The following is a 19,871-nucleotide window of genomic DNA, read 5'->3' as shown; positions in this document are numbered from 1 at the left end:
GACTCGCCCCTTACCAGCTCGCCCCTGGCCAACTCGCCCCCGTAAGTTTGCCAAGCACGTGTGGCCGGCCCATTTACCATTTAATAAAAAAACACAGTAAGTCAGAGATGGAATCAGTGATTGCTGCCCGCAAAAACAGGTTCTGGATTTTGCAGCGGGCACTCAAAGTTGAGAATTATGAAAGTTAAACTGTTTAAAGTCTATTGGATGTTTACTTTCTGTGGAATTTGGGGTAAAAATGTTTTTTTAATACTAGTAAAACTAATTCAGTATTATCGTGTGTATTGGCCATCTGCCCAGCTGCGTCCCTTCTGCGGACCTCAGTCACATACCCAAATATTAATGGGACGGAGGGTTCGAAGTTGTTGATCCTGAGGGTATGTTGGATCATTGGATGTGTTTTATTCCTCCATGGATGTACAAATAACCTAATCAGACAGTGGACGTGGGAAGCGCTAAGACGTTTTGATAAATAAGTGATTAGTGGTGTCCAAATATCCATCACCATCCGTGAGTCGTTCTTGTCGCGTCCCTGGTTAGAACCATTTTTTAAAAATATTGGGCCGGCCATACTTGCATGACGTTCCTGGGGGCGAGTCGGCAAGGGGGCGAAATGGCCAAGGGTGAGTTGGTCAGGGGCGAGTTTACGAGGGGGCGAGAGTTGGTAAGGGGGAGTCGGTCAGGGGGCGACTTAACCTGACACCGAAATGACCTAGCCCTATCCCAGAATATGCCAGTTAATTAAATTAAAAAAATTCTATTAATGACAAGTAAGTGCGATTTCTGAATAATTTCGAAACACGTCAAAGAAAAAAAATTGCCTACAATTTAGTATATACGCTTCCAAAAAAGTAGAAAAGGTTTGCCTAGCTATTTTGAAACGTTTTCATTCAAAATAATTTACAAATTTAGTCAAATGTTTTTAAATTTGTTCCGTGGAATCGATTTTGAACGCATACTATGTTTACTTTTGTCAGACAAAAATCATAATTACATATATAATACGCACGTAATAATAGATGCACACGTAACGATAATCTCCAATATGATTGATGGATCACTCCTTTTGTTACGGAGAGACACCTTAGTAAATGTACTGAGTTTCAATTTTTCATTGTATCGTCTCCTAGATAAAGCTGTAAACGAGTTTCATTGTCCCAAAACTCAGTGAAATGACGTCTGATCTCCCCTGAAAAATAATCACGGTACCATGGTGCTCCAATTTCATATTGACAGTGCAAGAAGGAAACCCCTGTCGTTGTACATGAAGCCCGTGGAGCCTGGAGGAATCACTGGGATGTTCCAGTTAACAAACGAGCAGAATCAAAAAAAGTGTAAAAGATGAACGAAAAACAAAAACGACCTGCTGTTGAGATTTCTTCAGTTTCAGGCATCTTGGGGGTCGGGGTTATCACTTGTAAAAATTAACAGGAATAGTCCAGGAAATCATCTGAACTCCAGCTCAAAGGGGTTGTTCTAGTTGGAGAAAAACAGCATTTTCCCCGATTTTCCTGAACCACAGGAGGTCAAAGGAATATCCACATAATATACATGTACAGTATATAAAACAAGTACATGTACATGTAGCTCAGTGTGTGTTGTGTGTACATGTGTGTGGGGGTCAACATGACCATGCATCCTTCTCTTAATCTTTAGGAGGAAGAAATTTTTTGTGGGAGGAAGCAAAGATAACGCACGACTCAACAAAACGAGCCCGCATGCCCTGCATACACACTACGGGGCCGCGCCGTCCTTTGATTGCATTATGATTTTCTGGCGATTACACTGTCTGGCGGGGATTGTTTGTAACCAACATCACAGGGGAACTGTATACGATATTAACTGATTCGTCTGAAAGCGTCTTTACCATTGTTTGGTGTGTAAGAGGTTAATTTGGTTAAAGAAATTAGCTGTAAAAACAATCTAAAATGTTGTACGTCGTGCGAGAAATTACTTGGCTGTGCGTTGGATTTTTTCGGCCTCCCCGGTCACAACACCATTCATGGCGGGAAAGTAATTAAACTGGCAATGTGGCATTGCACGCTGTGTTCACGACCCGCACGCGTGTTACTTTGTTATGATACTAGCGAGCCATGTGCGCGTGCACTGCATTGCACGCAGGAATTCGCGCTTCAAGTGCGTACGTACGTGTAGCTAGCTATCCAGCAAGATTTACCTGCAGTTTTGTTAGACTGCAACCGAGCTGCCATTTGTCTCTACATCGCCTCTTGGACTTAAGGGTGTTAGTGTGTTTTCTGCTCGACTGTTTCCGATAAGGTAAATTTGTGTCTTCTTTCATGTCTTTTGTAGCCCGAACAGTAGGCCTGACGTTAGTTGTATTTCCCAGGCGGATCATAACCATACATCCGACCATACCTCCATGATCCACATAGTCACTGTACATGTACATGTACTTGCGTAACTTGAGTCGTATTTCATAGCGCTTTATTCTTGAGGAAGGATTGAACATTGTCCAGCACTGCTGAGGTATCGCAGCATCAGGGTTTCTCAACCTTTGCATGTGAATTTCTTTTTTTGTATACGTACTTACTGTAGAGCTTTCTATTTTGACCTGTCATAAATGTCATGATAAATATGTGTTAGGCCTGGCTGAGTTATATTTTCAAAATGCATAGCATTATTGTCGTGTCTTGAACTTTACAAGTTTCAAAGAGCACCATTTCCTTGTAGGCTAAATTTTGCCTGATTCAGACCCCTTTTAGCCCGCTTCTAAGTGGGTCATGTAGATACATTGCCACTGAGACTATTATTGTTATGCTCCATTATGAGGGAAATGATTCAAGATGAAGTAAAAATAGGTCTAAGTTGTTTTCTTTCCATCCTCTCTCTGCCTACCTGTTTTTTCTTATTCTGCTAATTTGGAATATGTTTGGACTTGTTATTTGTATTTGACAAGATGATTAGGGAAAAAGATTGTTTCATCAATGTAGCCAAGGTACATGTAAGTTTCATCCAGCACGGTTTGTCACATCCTTTGGATCATAGGTTTAATATGTGCCGCATTTTCCATAAATGATGTAAAATCATTTCATGAAGCATCCACATACAAAATTGATGACGATGTATTTTACTATAAGATGGTGCTCCATGTCTTGAATTTTGCTGTAAAAGACAGACTGCTCATTAAAGATTATTCTGAAGGTAAATGTCAGCTAGGGCCAGTTGTGCCAAAATCAGTGCCACCCTGACATACTGTTATTCTGTTTGTGGAATGCTATTACAAAAAAGAACCTTGTCCTCTCTCATTTCAGATGTCTACAGCCAAACTCATTATGTCCTTTTTTTGGTGTTGATAACCCAAACAGATGAGTCATTCTATGAATTTGGGACCCACTGTTTTCATGTCTATCGGCCACATGATGTTACAAGCTTAGAACACATTCTTTACTCACAGAGAATGATAATGGAAATTACCTGCTAAATAAAGGAAAAGTTAGATTTTAATCACAGTGTTATCTCGTCTAAGTACGCACTTTTAGGCCCCGGATTTATAGACCCGACCCAGATGCCTTGAAACATGAGATGGGTCAGCTGAACTGACTGGCTTTCCAAACATAGCTTTTGTCAGGGCATAGACAAATGAAACACAGAGCATGGAGCTATAAGGAAGGATGATGAAATCATGTAGCAGTAGACTGTACAGTCTGGGAGATGTTGAAGCACTCCACACCGTTGATAGCTGTCCAAGGCCTTCATTTTGATGGTACATGTACTAATAGTGATACCCAACCGTCACACTGGCAGTACCAGCAGCTTTACATCCAGGATAAAGCTACATGTACATTGTATTTCAAACCTTCTTCTGTCATATTCTGGTTTAGTTGTAGAAGATAATAATTACCATCCACCTTGTATTTGGGATGACATTGAAGAACTTTAATTGTGAATCTTTGTCAGTAATGTCATAATCTTTTCACACGTATGACTTGTTTGATTTCTTTTCCTTAATGGGGAAATAAATTGAAAGGCAATTTTGACTGTTTTTGATGGTTAAAACAAAAGGAGGGTTTATTTCTGTGCCTGTCATTCATATAAATCAAGAGACAAAAAAGAATTCTCAGATGGTATTGTCAGAAACATTCAAGCAATGACCACAGCATCTGAAACAAATGGGCCAATGATCCGAGAACATTAATTGACATAAACATTAATGAGAAACCACAGTTCTCTAATTAATTAATAACTAGTACAAGCCCAAAGTAGTACAGTTTAAATTTGGAATTTCTGTTCTAAATATCTGCTTCAGTGAAATGAACAGGACAGGCCTGCATGTACATGTATGTCATTGAATCCTTGGAGGTCACGGCACTTATATGGTTGAGATTGAATGTACATGTAACTAATCATTGGAGGATTTCATATGTTTAGTGATAACCTGGTATGAACTTAGGTTGTTGAACCTTCCATCCCATTGAATGCACATTCTCAAAGCAATTTGGTGTGAATGTGCCCTGGGCATTCGTCTGAATAGTGTACATGCTTCAGTGTAGTTTGTGGATGATGAAATATCACGCAGCCTTGCATGCGCAGTGTGCATGATTGGTGCCCCTCCGACTGGCTCTCAGACAAAATTGGCATGTCTGTGTTTTCTTTTGCAAGGGAGTGAAGTCTGTTTTTTTGGGGGGGGGAATGTAAACTGTTGTTCGTATACTAAAAAAAATGAACTCTTGTATTTTTTCCGGAAGAAAGTGTTTGCAATGTTTTCCACATTTATTTTGATACGTTGTTTTGAATCTTGTGGGTTTTATGACTTATTAATCATTGAGCTAAGACTGTTTTTATCTGTTGGGCTGAAATTTTTGTCACTGATGAATCCATATATGGATTTCCTTGTTCTTCAAGAAGGGACAGAACTTCAGAATGAAGTTGGTCTAATGTTGTTTATCTTTATCTTTCCTACATAGTCCCTCTCAGAAATCTTTCCACCTGCTTGTCAATTCTTTGCCAATGAGAGCCGCATTTGGCAGATGCAGGTCTCCTAAGCTTTCTTATCATAACCTGTATCTTGTTTCCAGAATCAGACTAATCCAAATTTTCTGTTGCATTTTACAATGTACATGTACATATTCACCATTTTACAATTCTCGACAAGCACATGTACTTAGCTAGCTCATGGATGAAAACATACATGTAGTTGAACACAGCTTTAGGCCTCAACCATGGCCTGTGTACATGTAGGCTCTAATCATGAAGCTCCATTGTGAAGTTTATGGCCTGACCAAGTAGGTGACCTTTCTAAGCTCAATCTCCTCTGTTGATGTAGAGAAGTGGTAGACGCTTAAACATAGTGTATAGGATTTGCAGATACTGCAGTTTGGCAAAATTGGTGGATTTGTGGGTTTGTGATTTACTTTATGTATCATTCCACAGACTTGTTTCACTTTTTGAGATTAGTTCTTTGAGAAAAATCAAGAAAATACTGTTCATTTTTAACTCCTGAAGTGCAGCACATGTAATTTTTCTCGCAAATATCCATGGGCCACGGGACGTTCCTGAGTGCCCGTACAATGCAATGCACATGCAGGCGAGGTCAATCTGCAAATCGATTATGGCCCTCAAAAATGCATTTTTTCACGGCTTCATTTAGTACTATTGGTTTGCAAATTTACCTTTTGAGTTTGTGTTTCCTCTTCAAGAACGCAACATGGAGAATTTGTCTAACAAACACTAACAGCCCGTTTCCACTTGATCCACCAATTGGGGGATCTGATCCACCTTTTGCCAAATTGCCGGATCAGATCCCCCAATTGGTGGATCAGATCCCCCAATTGGTGGATCAGATCTGGCAATTGTGTGTAGTGGGAACGCTAACCGTTATAAGGTGGATCAGGATCAGATCCACCTTTCTTGATCCTCCTCTGGAGCAGGATACAGATCCCCAATTGGTGGATCAGATCCTGCAGTTGGCGGATCACGATCAGATGGGAACGCAAAAGGTGGATATCCGTGCATGAGTGGCGTGAAACTTTTGCGGTCTGATGAACAAAGAAATACGTGTAGCTCATGTGAGTTTTTTAACGTGCACAGTACATGTATGCACAATAAACAACTGCTGAACTATTGGCTAGCAAAATGTGTCACCATGCATGCGCAATGCATGCATGCTACTATGTGCCGCTATGCATGCATTGCCCTTTCACAATTTTCATTGCGCATTCGTCTGTTCTTAACCTTTTTCATTTGTGTAATTTCACTTGCTTTCCATCAAAAACTATTTCCGTGTTAACGTATAGCCCGCAGCGTGTGACAGAGTATCAAAAACAGAAGCAAAGTTTGAAGAGACAAGGTACTGGGCTGAACATTCGGTCCGATCCAGGGTCGTCACGCCAGTAGAACTCCGCACCCAAAACACCGCAGGGTCACAGGCATGCCGCCCCAGCATGCCACACTGCCACAGAGCGCGCGCTCAGCAAGCTAGCACATGCGCAATATCAAACTCAGTGTCCTTTCGGGCTTGGCATTTCCGTCCGAAAAGGTGGATCAAGCGCTAGTGGGAACGCGACTTGCGGTTTCGTTGAGGTAAGATAACGATCACACCGAAATGCTGGATCAAGATCCACCTTTTCCCAATGCAAGTGGGAACGGGCTGTTAATCATGTGGTGAAGTGACTGTGGTGACCATAGTCACTGTGTGACCACATGTGCATGTATGTACACGTGCATGATTGATCACTCACTCATTGTTCTCTCTCTGTGTATGTACGTACTTCAGTCAAAAGCCATTCACGCACCGCCAGTGCCCTTGATAAACACAAAGAAATAAACAAATATGCTAAAGTTCCACCTGTACCATTGCATGTGGGGCATGAGAGTTACTTGGAAACAGAAAGTTAATGTCTCATGATTGGAGAATTTGTTCGAGAAAACCAGGCTTCGGTACAGAGCTCCGAAAGAACCATACCATTATCCTAAGGAGTGATAGCGAGATGACATATTTATGTGAGGTAAACTTCCAAAATTTCATAAAGAAACTTAATTTTAAACCAGTCCAAATTCTCCTTTAGACCTTTAGCTAAGGAGAAACGATGAAAAAGTGGAGATTCTTTGATCTGAATGGGCGAGGACGTCTGAGCATACTTACTTTACAATCAGATATTTCAAGATAATTTGGTAGTCCTGTTTTTGAGATGTTGCAAATGCTATACACTGTCTTCAACCATAAAGTCCTTACTGTAATCCCCTCTCTTTCCAAGCTCAGTGAAGTGTTGGAAGTACATGTAAGGATCCATGGTATGAGGAGTAGACCCAGTTTTATGCTGATTGATGCGCAGGAGAATGAGATTACAGGGTTCGACCTTAACGCCGGTCCGCTAGCCAAATTTGAGTAAAAACCGCGGCGGTCTAGCGAAAGCCCTCATCTTGGTAGTCCAGTAACAGTATTCTGAAATAAGCGGCGAAATAGTTGATTGTGATGCACGCCCTCTAGCTGCTGCTGGTTTTTGAACCAAATAAAATACAACCTTTTACAACCAAGAATAGTTTGATCCCTGGCACCAGCCCAGCAGAAGTAATATTGAAGTCTATGAATGCAGCAGCAGTAAATCGCCTGAAACTTCTGTTCCGCAACGCCTTTGCGGCGCAATCGCACTTTACTGTGGGCCAGTTACTGAACTACCGCATGTGGCCGGTACGTCTCGACAACGCTATGACTTGACGTTGGTTTTGCGTACAAGATCTAAATCAGCACATGCTTTCATGCATTGCATCGTAGAGGTACATGTAAGTCATGAATATGCATCCCACGTGTATAACGTGCCGAGTGTGTATGATGTGCGCATACGCATTACTTTACTGTGAATATGCAATACTGATTTTTCTGAATGGTCATTGGTAGTTGTGAGACCAGCGATGTCGAAGTCTTGTCATGGTTGTGGTTTCGTGTTTGGGTTGCGCGTACGGGTTGCACTACACCAAATACACTACACTCTTGGAAAGAGGTTGGCCTCTGTTTTTTCTCCAGAAATTCGAGATTGTAGCCAGAAGATCACTTTTCCATTCAATTTTATGGGGGCTTTGCCACAATATGTTTTTTTATTCGCCTTTCCTGAAGATAACTCCAAAATAGTAATAAAACTGTGGGCTCAGCTGTGAGTGTAGCCACCCGCCGCTTTTGAAAGAAATACCCTGAACTTGAAATTATCTGTCCCAAATTCAGGATTGATAGAAATATTTCTATGATCCCTCCTGATTATGGCGTGTCTTATTGTAAAAACCCCGTGGGATCACAAAATAATAATGAGCTCACATGCAGAAATACAACCATTTGGTGGAATGGACCCCATAGGTACTGGATACAGTCAAGAAGGAAAATGTACTGTATGTACATTTTGCCACATGTACAGTACATGTTGTACATACACATATTTGGGAGTGTACATGTGCATACTGCATAAAATGTACATGTACATCAACTGTTCATAATGATATGGTTTTTTCTTCCTGTCTCTTGGATTGTTAATGAAACAGACCATTTTCAGCAGGTAACCACTTTGTGTGTTTAATTTGCTTGAGTAGCGTTATATATATGAATATTCTGGAAATTCATAATTCCCATGGCCATTTATGATTACTCATCAACAATTAAACAACATTCAGCACCGAGTGCTGACTGTTATGCATGAAGTTGGAGCAGAAAACACTAATGCCAAAAAAGAAATTTGGGGGAAGACACGGACTTGTGAAAATGCTGGCGGACTAGTAAAAAGTCATCACTGCTGGTCTGGCTGGCAAGTGAGAAAAAAAGTTGAGGGCAAACCCTGGGTTATGTGAGCTATTGTGTGTGAGAAAACAAACTGTACTATTGTTGTACATGTACTTGCATGTCATCTATACATATGCAACACATGTCTCCATAGTTTGGTTGGTTGTGACTGTGATACCACCTTTCCTTGCTGAGAACACACAGGAGCTGAACTACTGAAATTGGTCATGCATAAAGCAAGGAAAATGATAGACTGTACAATGTACATGTACTAAGGCCCAAAAAAATCTTTGTTGAATGAGACAAGTATCCTTAAAACTCTAGCTCAGCCTAATTTTTGGAAACTCGGCATGCAAGTACAGACACTCCTTACATGTATCATTACAAAGGTGAAGTTTGAACTTGATCAGATGAATGGTTTTTGTTGTTACAGTCATTTGAAATTCATGGCTACATGTACATGCGTGCCAATGCACTTGCATTGAGCACCACAGTGGAATAGGTATACATTTTGGGATAACCCATCTTGGGAAAATGCTCGCTGCGCTTGAATGGTATGTTTGATTTTTGCAAAAAGGGTGTCAAAATGACCGCAAAGAGTTATTCTCAAAACTCCTGAAGGCTAAACTAATGCACTGCGGCGATATCAGAAAAATGTAGAGGGGGGTGCTGATTCTGCCGCCACTCTTTTGTCATTAACGTATGGGCAAAAGAACTTTCTATGTATTTGTATACACAGGTTTCTTGCCATTCTTTTTTCCTAGGGGCTACTGAGAGTTATTGAAGGGTAAAAGATTTAAGGCTTTTGTGAGTAGGTGTTCTTTTATGCTGAATTTGTTTTGCACAGTTTGCTTTGGCGCTGTATTGCACTTGGAGCTTTCACTCTGAGTGTGTCACCTTTTGTGTCTTTTGATGGGCAAATTACTTTTAAAATTTTGTCTGCTTCTATATTGCGTCTCAGTAAAACTGACCTTTGTTAAGTTGTTTGCTGGCATTGGGAAAATAAGATATTCAATTTGACATTGGGAGGCTTCTTTTGCTTTGTCACTTCATGGAGTTTTTTTTAATTAGTTGTATATTGTGCAATCTAGGGCACAATTTTATTGCTGGAAAATAAAATCTTCGCCAGTTTCTCCTGTCAGAATTAAATTATTATTGCCTTCAAGCTTTCCCAACATTAATTTCGGATTGAATGAGTGAACCGTTGTTTTTTTGTATTTTTCATTTCAGTTTGCAGTAAGATGCCATCCTTAGCTCGAATCAAGAAGTTAGTTTCCATGTTCTTTGTAGTCTTCTGCTTCCAGTACATGGTCATCTGTTACATCTTTGCTCAGTCAGATGTCCCTCACAAGCACAAGCTGATCCCACGCCATGTCACCACCAAGGAGATTCGTGGACCAACCTATCATGTTCACAAAGTGGATCCCATGTCGCTAGCAATGCGAGAGAGATATGAGAGCCGTAGACTCCTTGTTGAGAGCAACAGGCCAAGGTTGATCTCACGACGAGAGATTCTGAATGAGTATCGTCAGCCTTCCTCTCCACGGATACATTCAACAACACAGACAGAATCCAGGAGATACATACCACTGGAGACAGAGACTAACAGAGGAAAGTTGCTTCACTGTGGGACTTGCTCATTAGTCTCCAATTCAGGTAAGTTGTTTGAAGTTTATAGAAAGGATTTCTGCACTCAGAATGTTCACAAGTGAGCCATTTGTGTTTGATCATGTTGATAGGGTGGTCCAGATGATAGTTGGTTGAAAGTCTTGGGTTCTGCATTTTCATGCTTCAAACCAGGTTGTTGGAGTCTGTAGGACACTTTGTTTTTTTAATGTTAATGTTACTTTCTGTTCATATCCTGTACCGGTATCTTAGGTCACATCCTCCGCTCTAGGATGGGAGATGAAATTGATGAAGCTGACTGTGTCTTTAGATTGAATGCAGCACCCACACTGGGTTATGAACGAGATGTTGGACGTAGGACAACTGCTCGTGTTGTGTCTCACAGAGGGTATGTTCATCCATCCATTTGCCATCCCAGTTAGAGTCTGTTGCTTCATTTTTGGTGCAACACCTCCTATCCTGCAGCTGCCTTTGCTTCGACATGCTTTTTGGATTTGAAGTGGTCAAGACGTGTCATGTTTTTTTCCATTCCACAGTATGTTTGTAGAAACTACAAAACAGTTTGTTCCTGATAGCATAATAGTCATTGTTAAATTTTGGCTTTGATGCACTGTATTTCGCTGATAAAATAATTCCCCCTAATTTGGTACTTCGTTTCACTTCTTTTGGCATTTTAATAGCAAGCAGGCCGAACTATAATGATCCAAGATGAATGAAGAATGCTTACAACGCACTCAAACTCAAAGTTCACTCAGACACTGTACCGCCAGTACCTACAATGTCAACTCAAAATATGCACGCAGCTTGCATCATTTTATCCGAAATTCGGAGATACACGTCCTGCACATGTAGTCCGAATAAAATCCGAGTGACAGTGCAACAAATCCACTCCAAAAAGTAACGATCTTGTCAAAGTCCAAAATGATGCAGTCGCGCCTCGTGCGAAGAAAACTTTCAGCTAATACAAACATATTTCGTCGCTAGTTATTTACTCTTGCATGTGGGCCATTGAAAAGTTAAGGCACCAGACGAAAAGCTGCTGCATACATGTTATGAACATGTACAGTGGCTAGTGTGCACACTTGCATGCGGACCACGCACGCACCTTTGCAAGTAGCGCTACATCCTACTGGTACACGACTGGTATCCTGGTTTTGCATGTATTTATTATAGTACAATAGTGTACCATGCCACTGTGATCTTGGACTGGTCCCCGTCCCTATTGATATATTCATAAGCCGTGAGCCGTCTGGGCACTATATAAGGAATGGGACCCGCATGATCTCCGCGATGTGGAGCCGGAGGAAATCAATACCGATTTCTGCGATATCGCAAAGGAAAAACAGGGAGGGAAATGCTACCAAATGTTACTTTCAAAGTGAGTTAAACAGTGAAAATGAGTTGTCATTCCTAATTTGGGTTCATATTTATTTGATTAATTGTGCAGAATCGATAAAATTTTTAATTTTTTTTCCTGAGAATGGCGTTTTCCGCTTTCTAACCCCAAATCTGTGATTTTCGCAGATTTTCTGCAAAGCGGAAAATTCCTGACTTTACCCTATAGGCTACATGTAGGGTTAATAATGTTGCACTCAATGAGGACTCCATATTGCTTCAAAAGAAGAGGACTACATTTTTTAACGTGGTGAACTCTACTCAGAATGGTTACCATGGTAGAAGCAATTGTTTTTGTTTTGTTTTTCTTGCCCACTAAGGACATCTTCCCCAAAGTCCAGTGTCTCTTATAGTCCAGTGTCTTTCAGGAATCAACCAAACTTGATATGGAATTCATGTATCAACTGTTTCTACTATTTCAATAGGAAAATTGTGCATAGTTCACCTTCCCAATCCTGCAGTAGATGAGTAAATATGAAGTATGAAATTCCAGTGCAGACTACTCAATTGTTTTATAAAATACGTTGAGTAACCACACCTGCAGCTGTCACTGTCAGGCTAATATTTACATATTTGTCTTTGTAGAAAGCGCTTACATAAATCAGATCTGGCATACAGCTGACAGGTCAGCAGTTGGCAGATTTATTGGCCCTTTGCACTGCTAGATTTAAAGTCAACTTACTCATCTCTTCTCATGTTTCAGCATGCGAGAGTTGGTTTCCAATGCCAGCACCCTGTTGGACAATCACCCCTCGTTGACAACTGTGTTCATCCATGGCCCAGATCACGTGTTCTTGGTGGGTTCCCTGCCTAAGTTTGTCAGTGGTCTGTCAACTAAGTATCCTAAGCTGGATTTCTACAGGCCATCTGATGTGATGGATAAAGAACTTGATGCCGACTATGAAAAGTACACCGAAAAGACAAGGTTAGATTTCAAGTGTGTCGTTCATGATGGAGATGCTCTTTGAATTTCTTGGAAATTGTTCCAGTTGTATTTTTTGGTTTTATTTATTTAACCCCTTGGCACCGGGAGGTGGCTATAGCCGCCGTAAAAATTGAGATCCTCAGCCCGCTTTTAAGCTATTATTCTCGGCCCACACTCGAGCAAACAGGGTGAAAGAAGGCAGACCCTGGCTCTTGTGTATATGGTAATTGGTCTTTGTGTGTAGCCCAGAAATGAAAAGACCGATTTTGCATCATAATCACCAGCTTCACAATAGTCCCCACTTTGAAAAGAGGCAACGGGAATGTGGAAGCTTGAGTAGAACTGCATGCCACCGAACAATCAGCCTTTTCACCGTGTAATTCAAGGCGTGCAGAGCACGCTGGGCCACAAACTGAGAATTTGCGGTTTGGCAGGTGGCCTTCGTGGAATCCTTGGAGTTGAAATTTCCTGCCGAGAAGGGGTTAAACTGTAGCTAGATTTATAAAAGCAGTTTCATATTTTGCTTGTCTTTTTTTTCTGTGTTGTACATGTAAATGTGTATAAATACCAATAAAATGCTGTTAATTTTTTTGTTCTTTTTTAAACAGCTCTTAATTATATTATCCCTGCCGCAACTTGTGCTCACATGCAGAAACTTAAAATTCACGGTTAGCATACAAAATTAAAAGCGTTACTGTTTGTGTCGTACAATCAACCTGCAGTGGTAGGATTTATGTTACATGTGTTCTCTTGCCCTTCCCAAAAGTTGTGCATTACAGTGTATATTCTTTAGTTGTAACCTTGACCTAGATAGTCATTGGTTCTAAATATTACTTTGAATACTTTTTTTTTTTACTTCCTTTTAATCAGGATATCGTCCGGGACGGAGTTTTCCTCAGGCCTGTACGCTCTCATGATCATGAAGGATGTTTGTAGTGACATCAAAGTTTATGGGGTGTCACCGGAAGACTACTGCAGGTAAGCGGGTCACAATTGCTGCTATCAGGAGCGATATCTGGTCAGATATTTTGTCTTGTACCTCTCTAGTGGGTCTATTTAGTTTCACCTCCTACTACCAGGGGTTTAGATAATGTGCGTAGGGGTGTATATGTATACACTTCCCGACTTGTAAATAAAGTCAAAATACACAGCATAAAACCTCATGTACATGTAGAACATAAAATATGCAGTGATTTCTACTATAGCTATCCATAAGTTTCTGTATTTTTCATGTTTCGTCAATTAGGCCCTGTCCAACAGAGTGAAATTCGTAGCGGACGCTACTGTAACCGATTTGTTCATGTTTGTCTGTGTACAGCTTTTCCTGCCGCTCTGTGCATAACCATGATAAATTTATCAAGAAAATCCGAAATCGACAGGAAAGACCTGAAGCGAACTGTGTTGTAGACTTAAATGGGCTTTTGTGTACAAAACGTGATGACCAGACTCGCCGAAGACATGATGCAGTGAACTTGATTCCTAGTCCGCAGGGAGCACACTATTTTCACTGAATTTTACACGAATAGATAGGGTTTGAGTTGCCTGAACTCTTCATTGAAAGATCTGCAATAAAATGTGAAGTTTTCTGCAAGTTTTGCTCCGCTAAACCAGGTGGCATTTTAGAGGCTTTCCAGTACATCTGCAAGAAACCAGCTATCAGTTGTGGAAAATTTGAATCTGAAACACCTTACAAAGATTGAGATTGTGAGTGTGAGCGGCGCATTTGACTGCTGAGCAATGAAGTGCACCATGATTTTCTGAATGGCCACCACTGGGCATGTGCTCACGGCCGCTGGTAAACGCGGTGTCCGCGCACGGTAGCTTCACATGTGCCGCCATACAATGGCAAATACAGACTTACGCAATTTTGTCTATGATGTGATGAGTTCATGGTTATCACTAAGTGCTGTTGTTTTACTTTAAGAGAAATAAGTAGTATTATATTTACTAAGGCAACAGGACAAACTCGCATAATCTTGGCAGTCAGTTCCTCCACCTCTTAGGGAGTACAGTACTCTCCCTCTCAGGAAGAAGAAGGGTACAATACAAAATAACACTGAGGGTAAAAGAGTACTGCACTGTACTCTAAGCAAGGGTGTGGGTATTGTACTCATGGCTTGAAGAAAATTATCTAAACCTCTCTACTACTAAGAAGTTGCACCCTAAACAAAATCCCCCCCCCAAAAAAAGAATAAAAATCAACCTATATTCATTTATTTGAAAGGCAGGGTCAAAAACAAAAGTTCCAACATGTAGCTTAGCGTCACATTTCAACTTCTTTTTTAATTTGCCTGTGCAGAAGCTAAGCATTAACTTAAACCATTACTTGTGATTTTGAAAGCTCTTTAAGAAAGGAACTAAAATTCCTCTCAAAAGTGTAGAAGACAAAATACATTTTGTAGACTCTTTACTTGTAATTCAAATGGCAGTTTACTTGTGAAACTGCTTGGGTAACTCCAGAAATTAAGGGTCCATTTTTTCTGTGTGCCTGTCACATCTGACATATGATTTTGTAAGTTCAGAACACATTTTCTATTTTCCAAGAGTGATGAATTAATGCAAATTATCTGCCAGACAAAAAGTAATAGTTTGAAATCGATTCCAGTGATATTTCCATGTCAAACAACAAAGGCCAGATGTAACAGGGACACAAAAGTCACCATTTTGGACTCCTGATTTCTGGAATTACCCACATAGATTAATGTGAATGGCACATTAGCTGTATCAGTGGGATACAAAACAAAGTACACTCTACGGACCAGCTGCTGTTTAGAGCAGCTGTTTGTTTCTGTTTTCATTTCATAATGAACTCTGGTTTGTGGGTTAATTTTTATGGACATTCATTGGGAATATGTCAATAGAAGTTGTAATGTCTTAAGTCCATATACATGTACATGGAGCTCCTCAAAATGCAAAGTTCCCTTATGAACCATATGGCCATTGCATTCAGATACCAACCACTGCAGATGTCATCAAAAACACAGAATTATGAGGGTTGCCCATTACTAAGTAATGCATAAATTTTCCAGGGTTCACTTCCTGATGGATTTTTAGCTGGCCGGAATACTCATTGGAACTGACCCACCTTGACTCTGTGTAGCAATGCACCTGCCACTGACACTTACAACAGATGGTAGATTGTTGAGGTACATGTAATAGTAGGATAGGAGGGGCTTGGAAACATTGAGTGGGCAATTTGAAACAGTCTGCTTTGCAACTTGCTGGGTTTAATAATGGGGTTTATTTTATTTACCCATTTTATTTTTAATCACCAAATCCACAAGTTGTTGAAAATTGCCCCTAAAGATGATTCTTCACCAGTTTTATGGCTACCAATTATTCAAAATACAGGGATCCAACAAGTCACTTTTTACATTTGAACAATACAGACTCCTGTCCAAAGAGAAAAATAAAAGTCTTGTTCGTATGTCAAATATACTACAGGTTGCATCCAGATAGCAAGGTACCATACAGTTACTTCAAGACGCCCACCTTGCCAGAGTGCTTGATGTATGATTACCATGAGAATATTGAGTATGGAGGACAACGATTGGCAACCGAGCGACTCGTCTTCAATGGTTGGGCAAAGACAAACAACATCAACTTCCGCAATCCAGAGTGGGAATAAACCATTTGGTGGTTAATTTTGTGACTTGAGTAATTATTGTCACATTCATAAAACTAAAAAGTGCTTCTTGGAAGTATTATTGTTTCTTCCCTTTGGTTCTGAGGTGACCTGTACCTGTCCATGTTGATAGACTCATCTCACATTTAAATGTAGAGGCTGTTACTATTCTGGTTCCACACATGTGCTGAGCCTGTGTGCACAATGTGGTTTTGTGACTAACCAATAATGCATGTGCTCCTTGAGCTTAATACCATGCAACATGCACGACTGGTGCAATTTCAGTAGAGACATTTCTTTGAATTAATTTCTTGATTTACTTTGTTTAGTGAATGTAGAACCCTACTGCTATCAGACATAAAAAATGAAAAATTTTCCAACTGATTTAGATCCAAGATCTTCGCTGGTGCTGTTGTTTGACTTACAGGGTTTTAAAACCAATTTCTAAAAAAACTTAAGGATCTAACTTTCTCAGTGAATTTGTAATTTTGATATCCATTGCACCTCTGAATGGGTGCAGTTTGCTTGTAGGTTCCAAAGATCAGGTTTTTCCACTGTTGCCGTCCTGAGAAAAATCTGGTTGTATTAGTAAAAAAAAGTGCTTGTGGAGCTCTGACTGACTATCAGGCACTAGTTCAATGTGTCGCATGCAAATTAATGTTATCTAGGTTTGTTGTGCTGAAATGTTTTGTTGTGCAGGTGGAGGAAATACCCATATTTTTCACTACTAACCTTGCTGCAATGTGTCTTGAGGTTACTCAGAATCATTGTTATTCAATGTTGTCGCTTTCTTGGACATTTAACAATGCAATAAAGTTTATTTAAGTTTTCCTGCCAACTTCCGAAGCTGAATGTGTTATCAGCTGACTTAATAAACTTGAGGAACTCTATTGAAAAGTGGGCATTCTGTCCTTTAAAACTCACTTCTGATTTTTTTCTGATTGATAGAATGTTAGGTCAGTAGTACCTTTGAGCATCGTTTATGTTAGTTTATCTTTAATGAGGGCCCAATTTATTTGCTCAGGGTTTGTCCCAGTAGCCCCACGTTTGTTTGCTATTTACTGCTCTCTGAAGGAAAAGAACAACAAAAATCAACTGAGTAAGAAATGGTGTCAATTTCCTCACCAAATTACAGCTTTTTCAAAATTCCAGTGCATGTAATTTTGTTAGGAAGGGAAGTGTGTTTGCTTTAGTTTAATTTAATTTGTATTTTTAATTTTCCTCAATTATTAATGACTTATTAAATTGACTTTTTTGACATTATGTTGACTTTTAAAAGTGTTTTGTTCTTTTAATAAGTGGTGTATATAATTATACACTCTTTGTGTGGAAATGTAAACAGTATTCCATGTAAACAAGTTCTTGTCGCAAGTTTGCAAAACTTGTCGAAGTGGTAATTTATTGTGAAAATGTGAGTGAATCAGAAGCCCAATGTGCTTCTTAATTTTTAATTTTCCTCAATTATTAATGACTAATATTTGCCATTATGTTGACTTTTAAAAGTGTTTTGTTCTTTTAATAAGTGGTGTATATAATTATACACTCTTTGTGTGAACATATAAACAGTATTCCATGTAAACAAGTTCTTGTCGCAAGTTTGCAAAACTTGTCGAAGTGGTAATTTATTGTGAAAATGTGAGTGAATCAGAGGCCCAATGTGCTTAGCATAATGAAGCTTCTGTGTAAATAGTATTAGCAATTTGTACTAAATCCAGCTTTGAAAAACAAACTCTTTTTTTTGTTTTTCGTAGAAATCGGTAACAGTTGAAAAACTTCACCAGCAGATGATAGTTAGAATGTTATAGAAAACTTGCCAGTTTCTGTTATCTTTGAAGGGCTGTAGCCTTTTTGTTGTAAGTTTACACGAAACCTTCTGTTGGTTTACACAAAGGACTGAATTACCAAGTATTTTAGCTTTGACTTTGCTGTCTCAATTGAGGTACACATGAAACACTCGTGTAGGCTAGTTGTGTCATTTAGGTTTATCAAAGTCACTCTCAACGGTACTAATTTTTTACCAGCCTTAGATTAGGTCAAGCTTTTTTAAAACAATTATCAGGACGGAATGCAGCAACTGTTTTCATTCCTTACATAAAGGTAAACATGTATTACGTGATTTTCAAGTTGTTGAAAAATAATTTGTCAGTGATTTTTTCCTGTTATAGATGAAGGAAAAAGCTTGAAGTGATAATGAAAGTGTTGTGACTTCTTAGAAGCAGTAGCAGATTCAGAGGGTGACTGAGTAGTTGTGAATTGGTATTATTCTTAAAAATTCTAGAAAATGAATGTGAAAAAATGTTTAACAACTCTCAGATTTCACCAGAGCTGATCAGGGTTTTCAATAAGAAGACTATACGCGATATCAATGCAATATGTTGTTGTGAAAAAATGAGGTTCAGTGTTAAGTTTCATTCTCAGGAATAATCTTGCATTCCTCAATGTGATCTCCTTGGTCAATCAGTGACAATTACATGTACATCAGGCATTCAGCTTCTCAGATCAACTGATTCCCTTGGTTTTTTTTTTTGGTTCACAATGAAGTGCAAATTGAAAAATGTTACTAAAATTGTGTACAGTTTGTGTTTTTTCTCTTAAGTTACAGTTGCATGCCTGTAAATGCAAGGTTCTTTGAAAAGTTTCCGTTGTAACTCACTTTCCTGTATGTGAATGTTGCATAGAACCCAAAGAACTATCACCTTGTTTCCAAATTTCAACATTGATCACTTTGTTGTTTTTTTGCTTTTATAACATTGTCCCAGATTTTTTTTCAGTTCTACAGACAAAATCACCGGTTATTAAAAGGTTTACAATGTCTATAACTTTATGGTTCCACTGAAATCAGTGTAATATAAATCACAATTCATAATCCCATGGTCTCATTATTGAAGTGGAAAGTGGAAACTAAGTTGACAATTCTTTGAAAGTAGGAAAGGTTATCTTTTCCAGCACAAGATGTACATGTATATCAGTGGTATCTCTTGCAGCTAAAGTAGACTTTTATTAGACAGTGCTTAATTTGTCTTTATAGAAGTGTATATATCGAGGATATATTTTCAAAGCTGTCGTTTATTAGTAAATAAAGCAGCTGTTTTCCAACAAATCTCAATTTATCACTGTCTGGTGTTGTGCTTGTGTTGCTGTTTTTAGTACATTTTGAATCCACCCATATAGATGTTTTTGCCAAACGCATGAAGAGATTGAAATACCTCGAAGAGTCCTGCATGGGTCCCGTTTGAAAATAATACTGCAAATCAAATTTGAGCCAAATTGTAAAAGAATTTGTTGGTCAAATACTTGCTAAATTTGCATACATGTACTTGTTTGTTTCCAAGGAACAATTGCCCCTAAGTGATAGGAAATATGCTTCATTTATCAGCCTCGAGCAGAAGTATCCCTTCATTGGCTGAAAGAGCCTTATGGTCGGAAGTTTTCATTTTGTTGGTGGCGATTCAACCATAACACCTGTATTTCATAGTTGTTCGTGAACCAGCGAAGTTTAGTTCTGACCGAAGAAGCCTCCATTGCTAAGTAAAGTACACCATCTCTGAGTCCAGCTCTAGGCTTGTTGTGTAGAAATT

The 19,871-nt window shown here is 39.4% G+C and overlaps 1 protein-coding gene across 1 annotated transcript; it reads left to right on the top strand.

Moving 5' to 3' along the window:
- The first annotated feature begins 1,907 nt into the window (after positions 1 to 1,907).
- On the top strand, positions 1,908 to 18,672 carry LOC110986129 (alpha-N-acetyl-neuraminyl-2,3-beta-galactosyl-1,3-N-acetyl-galactosaminide alpha-2,6-sialyltransferase-like). Its single transcript, XM_022247774.2, has 6 exons — positions 1,908 to 2,277; positions 9,953 to 10,378; positions 10,601 to 10,736; positions 12,447 to 12,668; positions 13,539 to 13,646; positions 16,113 to 18,672. The coding sequence occupies exons 2-6, from the start codon at positions 9,964 to 9,966 to the stop codon at positions 16,294 to 16,296; spliced, it is 1,065 nt and encodes a 354-aa protein (XP_022103466.1). The 5' UTR covers positions 1,908 to 2,277; positions 9,953 to 9,963; the 3' UTR covers positions 16,297 to 18,672.
- Positions 18,673 to 19,871: the final 1,199 nt, after the last annotated feature.

Source organism: Acanthaster planci, linkage group LG07 (assembly GCF_054643075.1).
Source record: "Acanthaster planci isolate LZ-2023a linkage group LG07, COTS_SCS, whole genome shotgun sequence".
Taxonomy (NCBI): Eukaryota; Metazoa; Echinodermata; class Asteroidea; order Valvatida; family Acanthasteridae; genus Acanthaster; species Acanthaster planci.
The sequence above is the reverse complement of the archived record's forward strand: the minus strand, read 5'-3'. Positions and strand labels throughout refer to the sequence as shown.

Coding starts and splice junctions, on each gene's coding strand:
- LOC110986129 (XM_022247774.2), top strand. CDS start 9,964: ATGCCATCCTTAGCTCGAATCAAGAAGTTAGTTTCCATGTTCTTTGTA. Junction 10,737..12,446: donor CGTGTTGTGTCTCACAGAGG/GTATGTTCATCC, acceptor CTCATGTTTCAG/CATGCGAGAGTTGGTTTCCA. Junction 13,647..16,112: donor TCACCGGAAGACTACTGCAG/GTAAGCGGGTCA, acceptor AATATACTACAG/GTTGCATCCAGATAGCAAGG.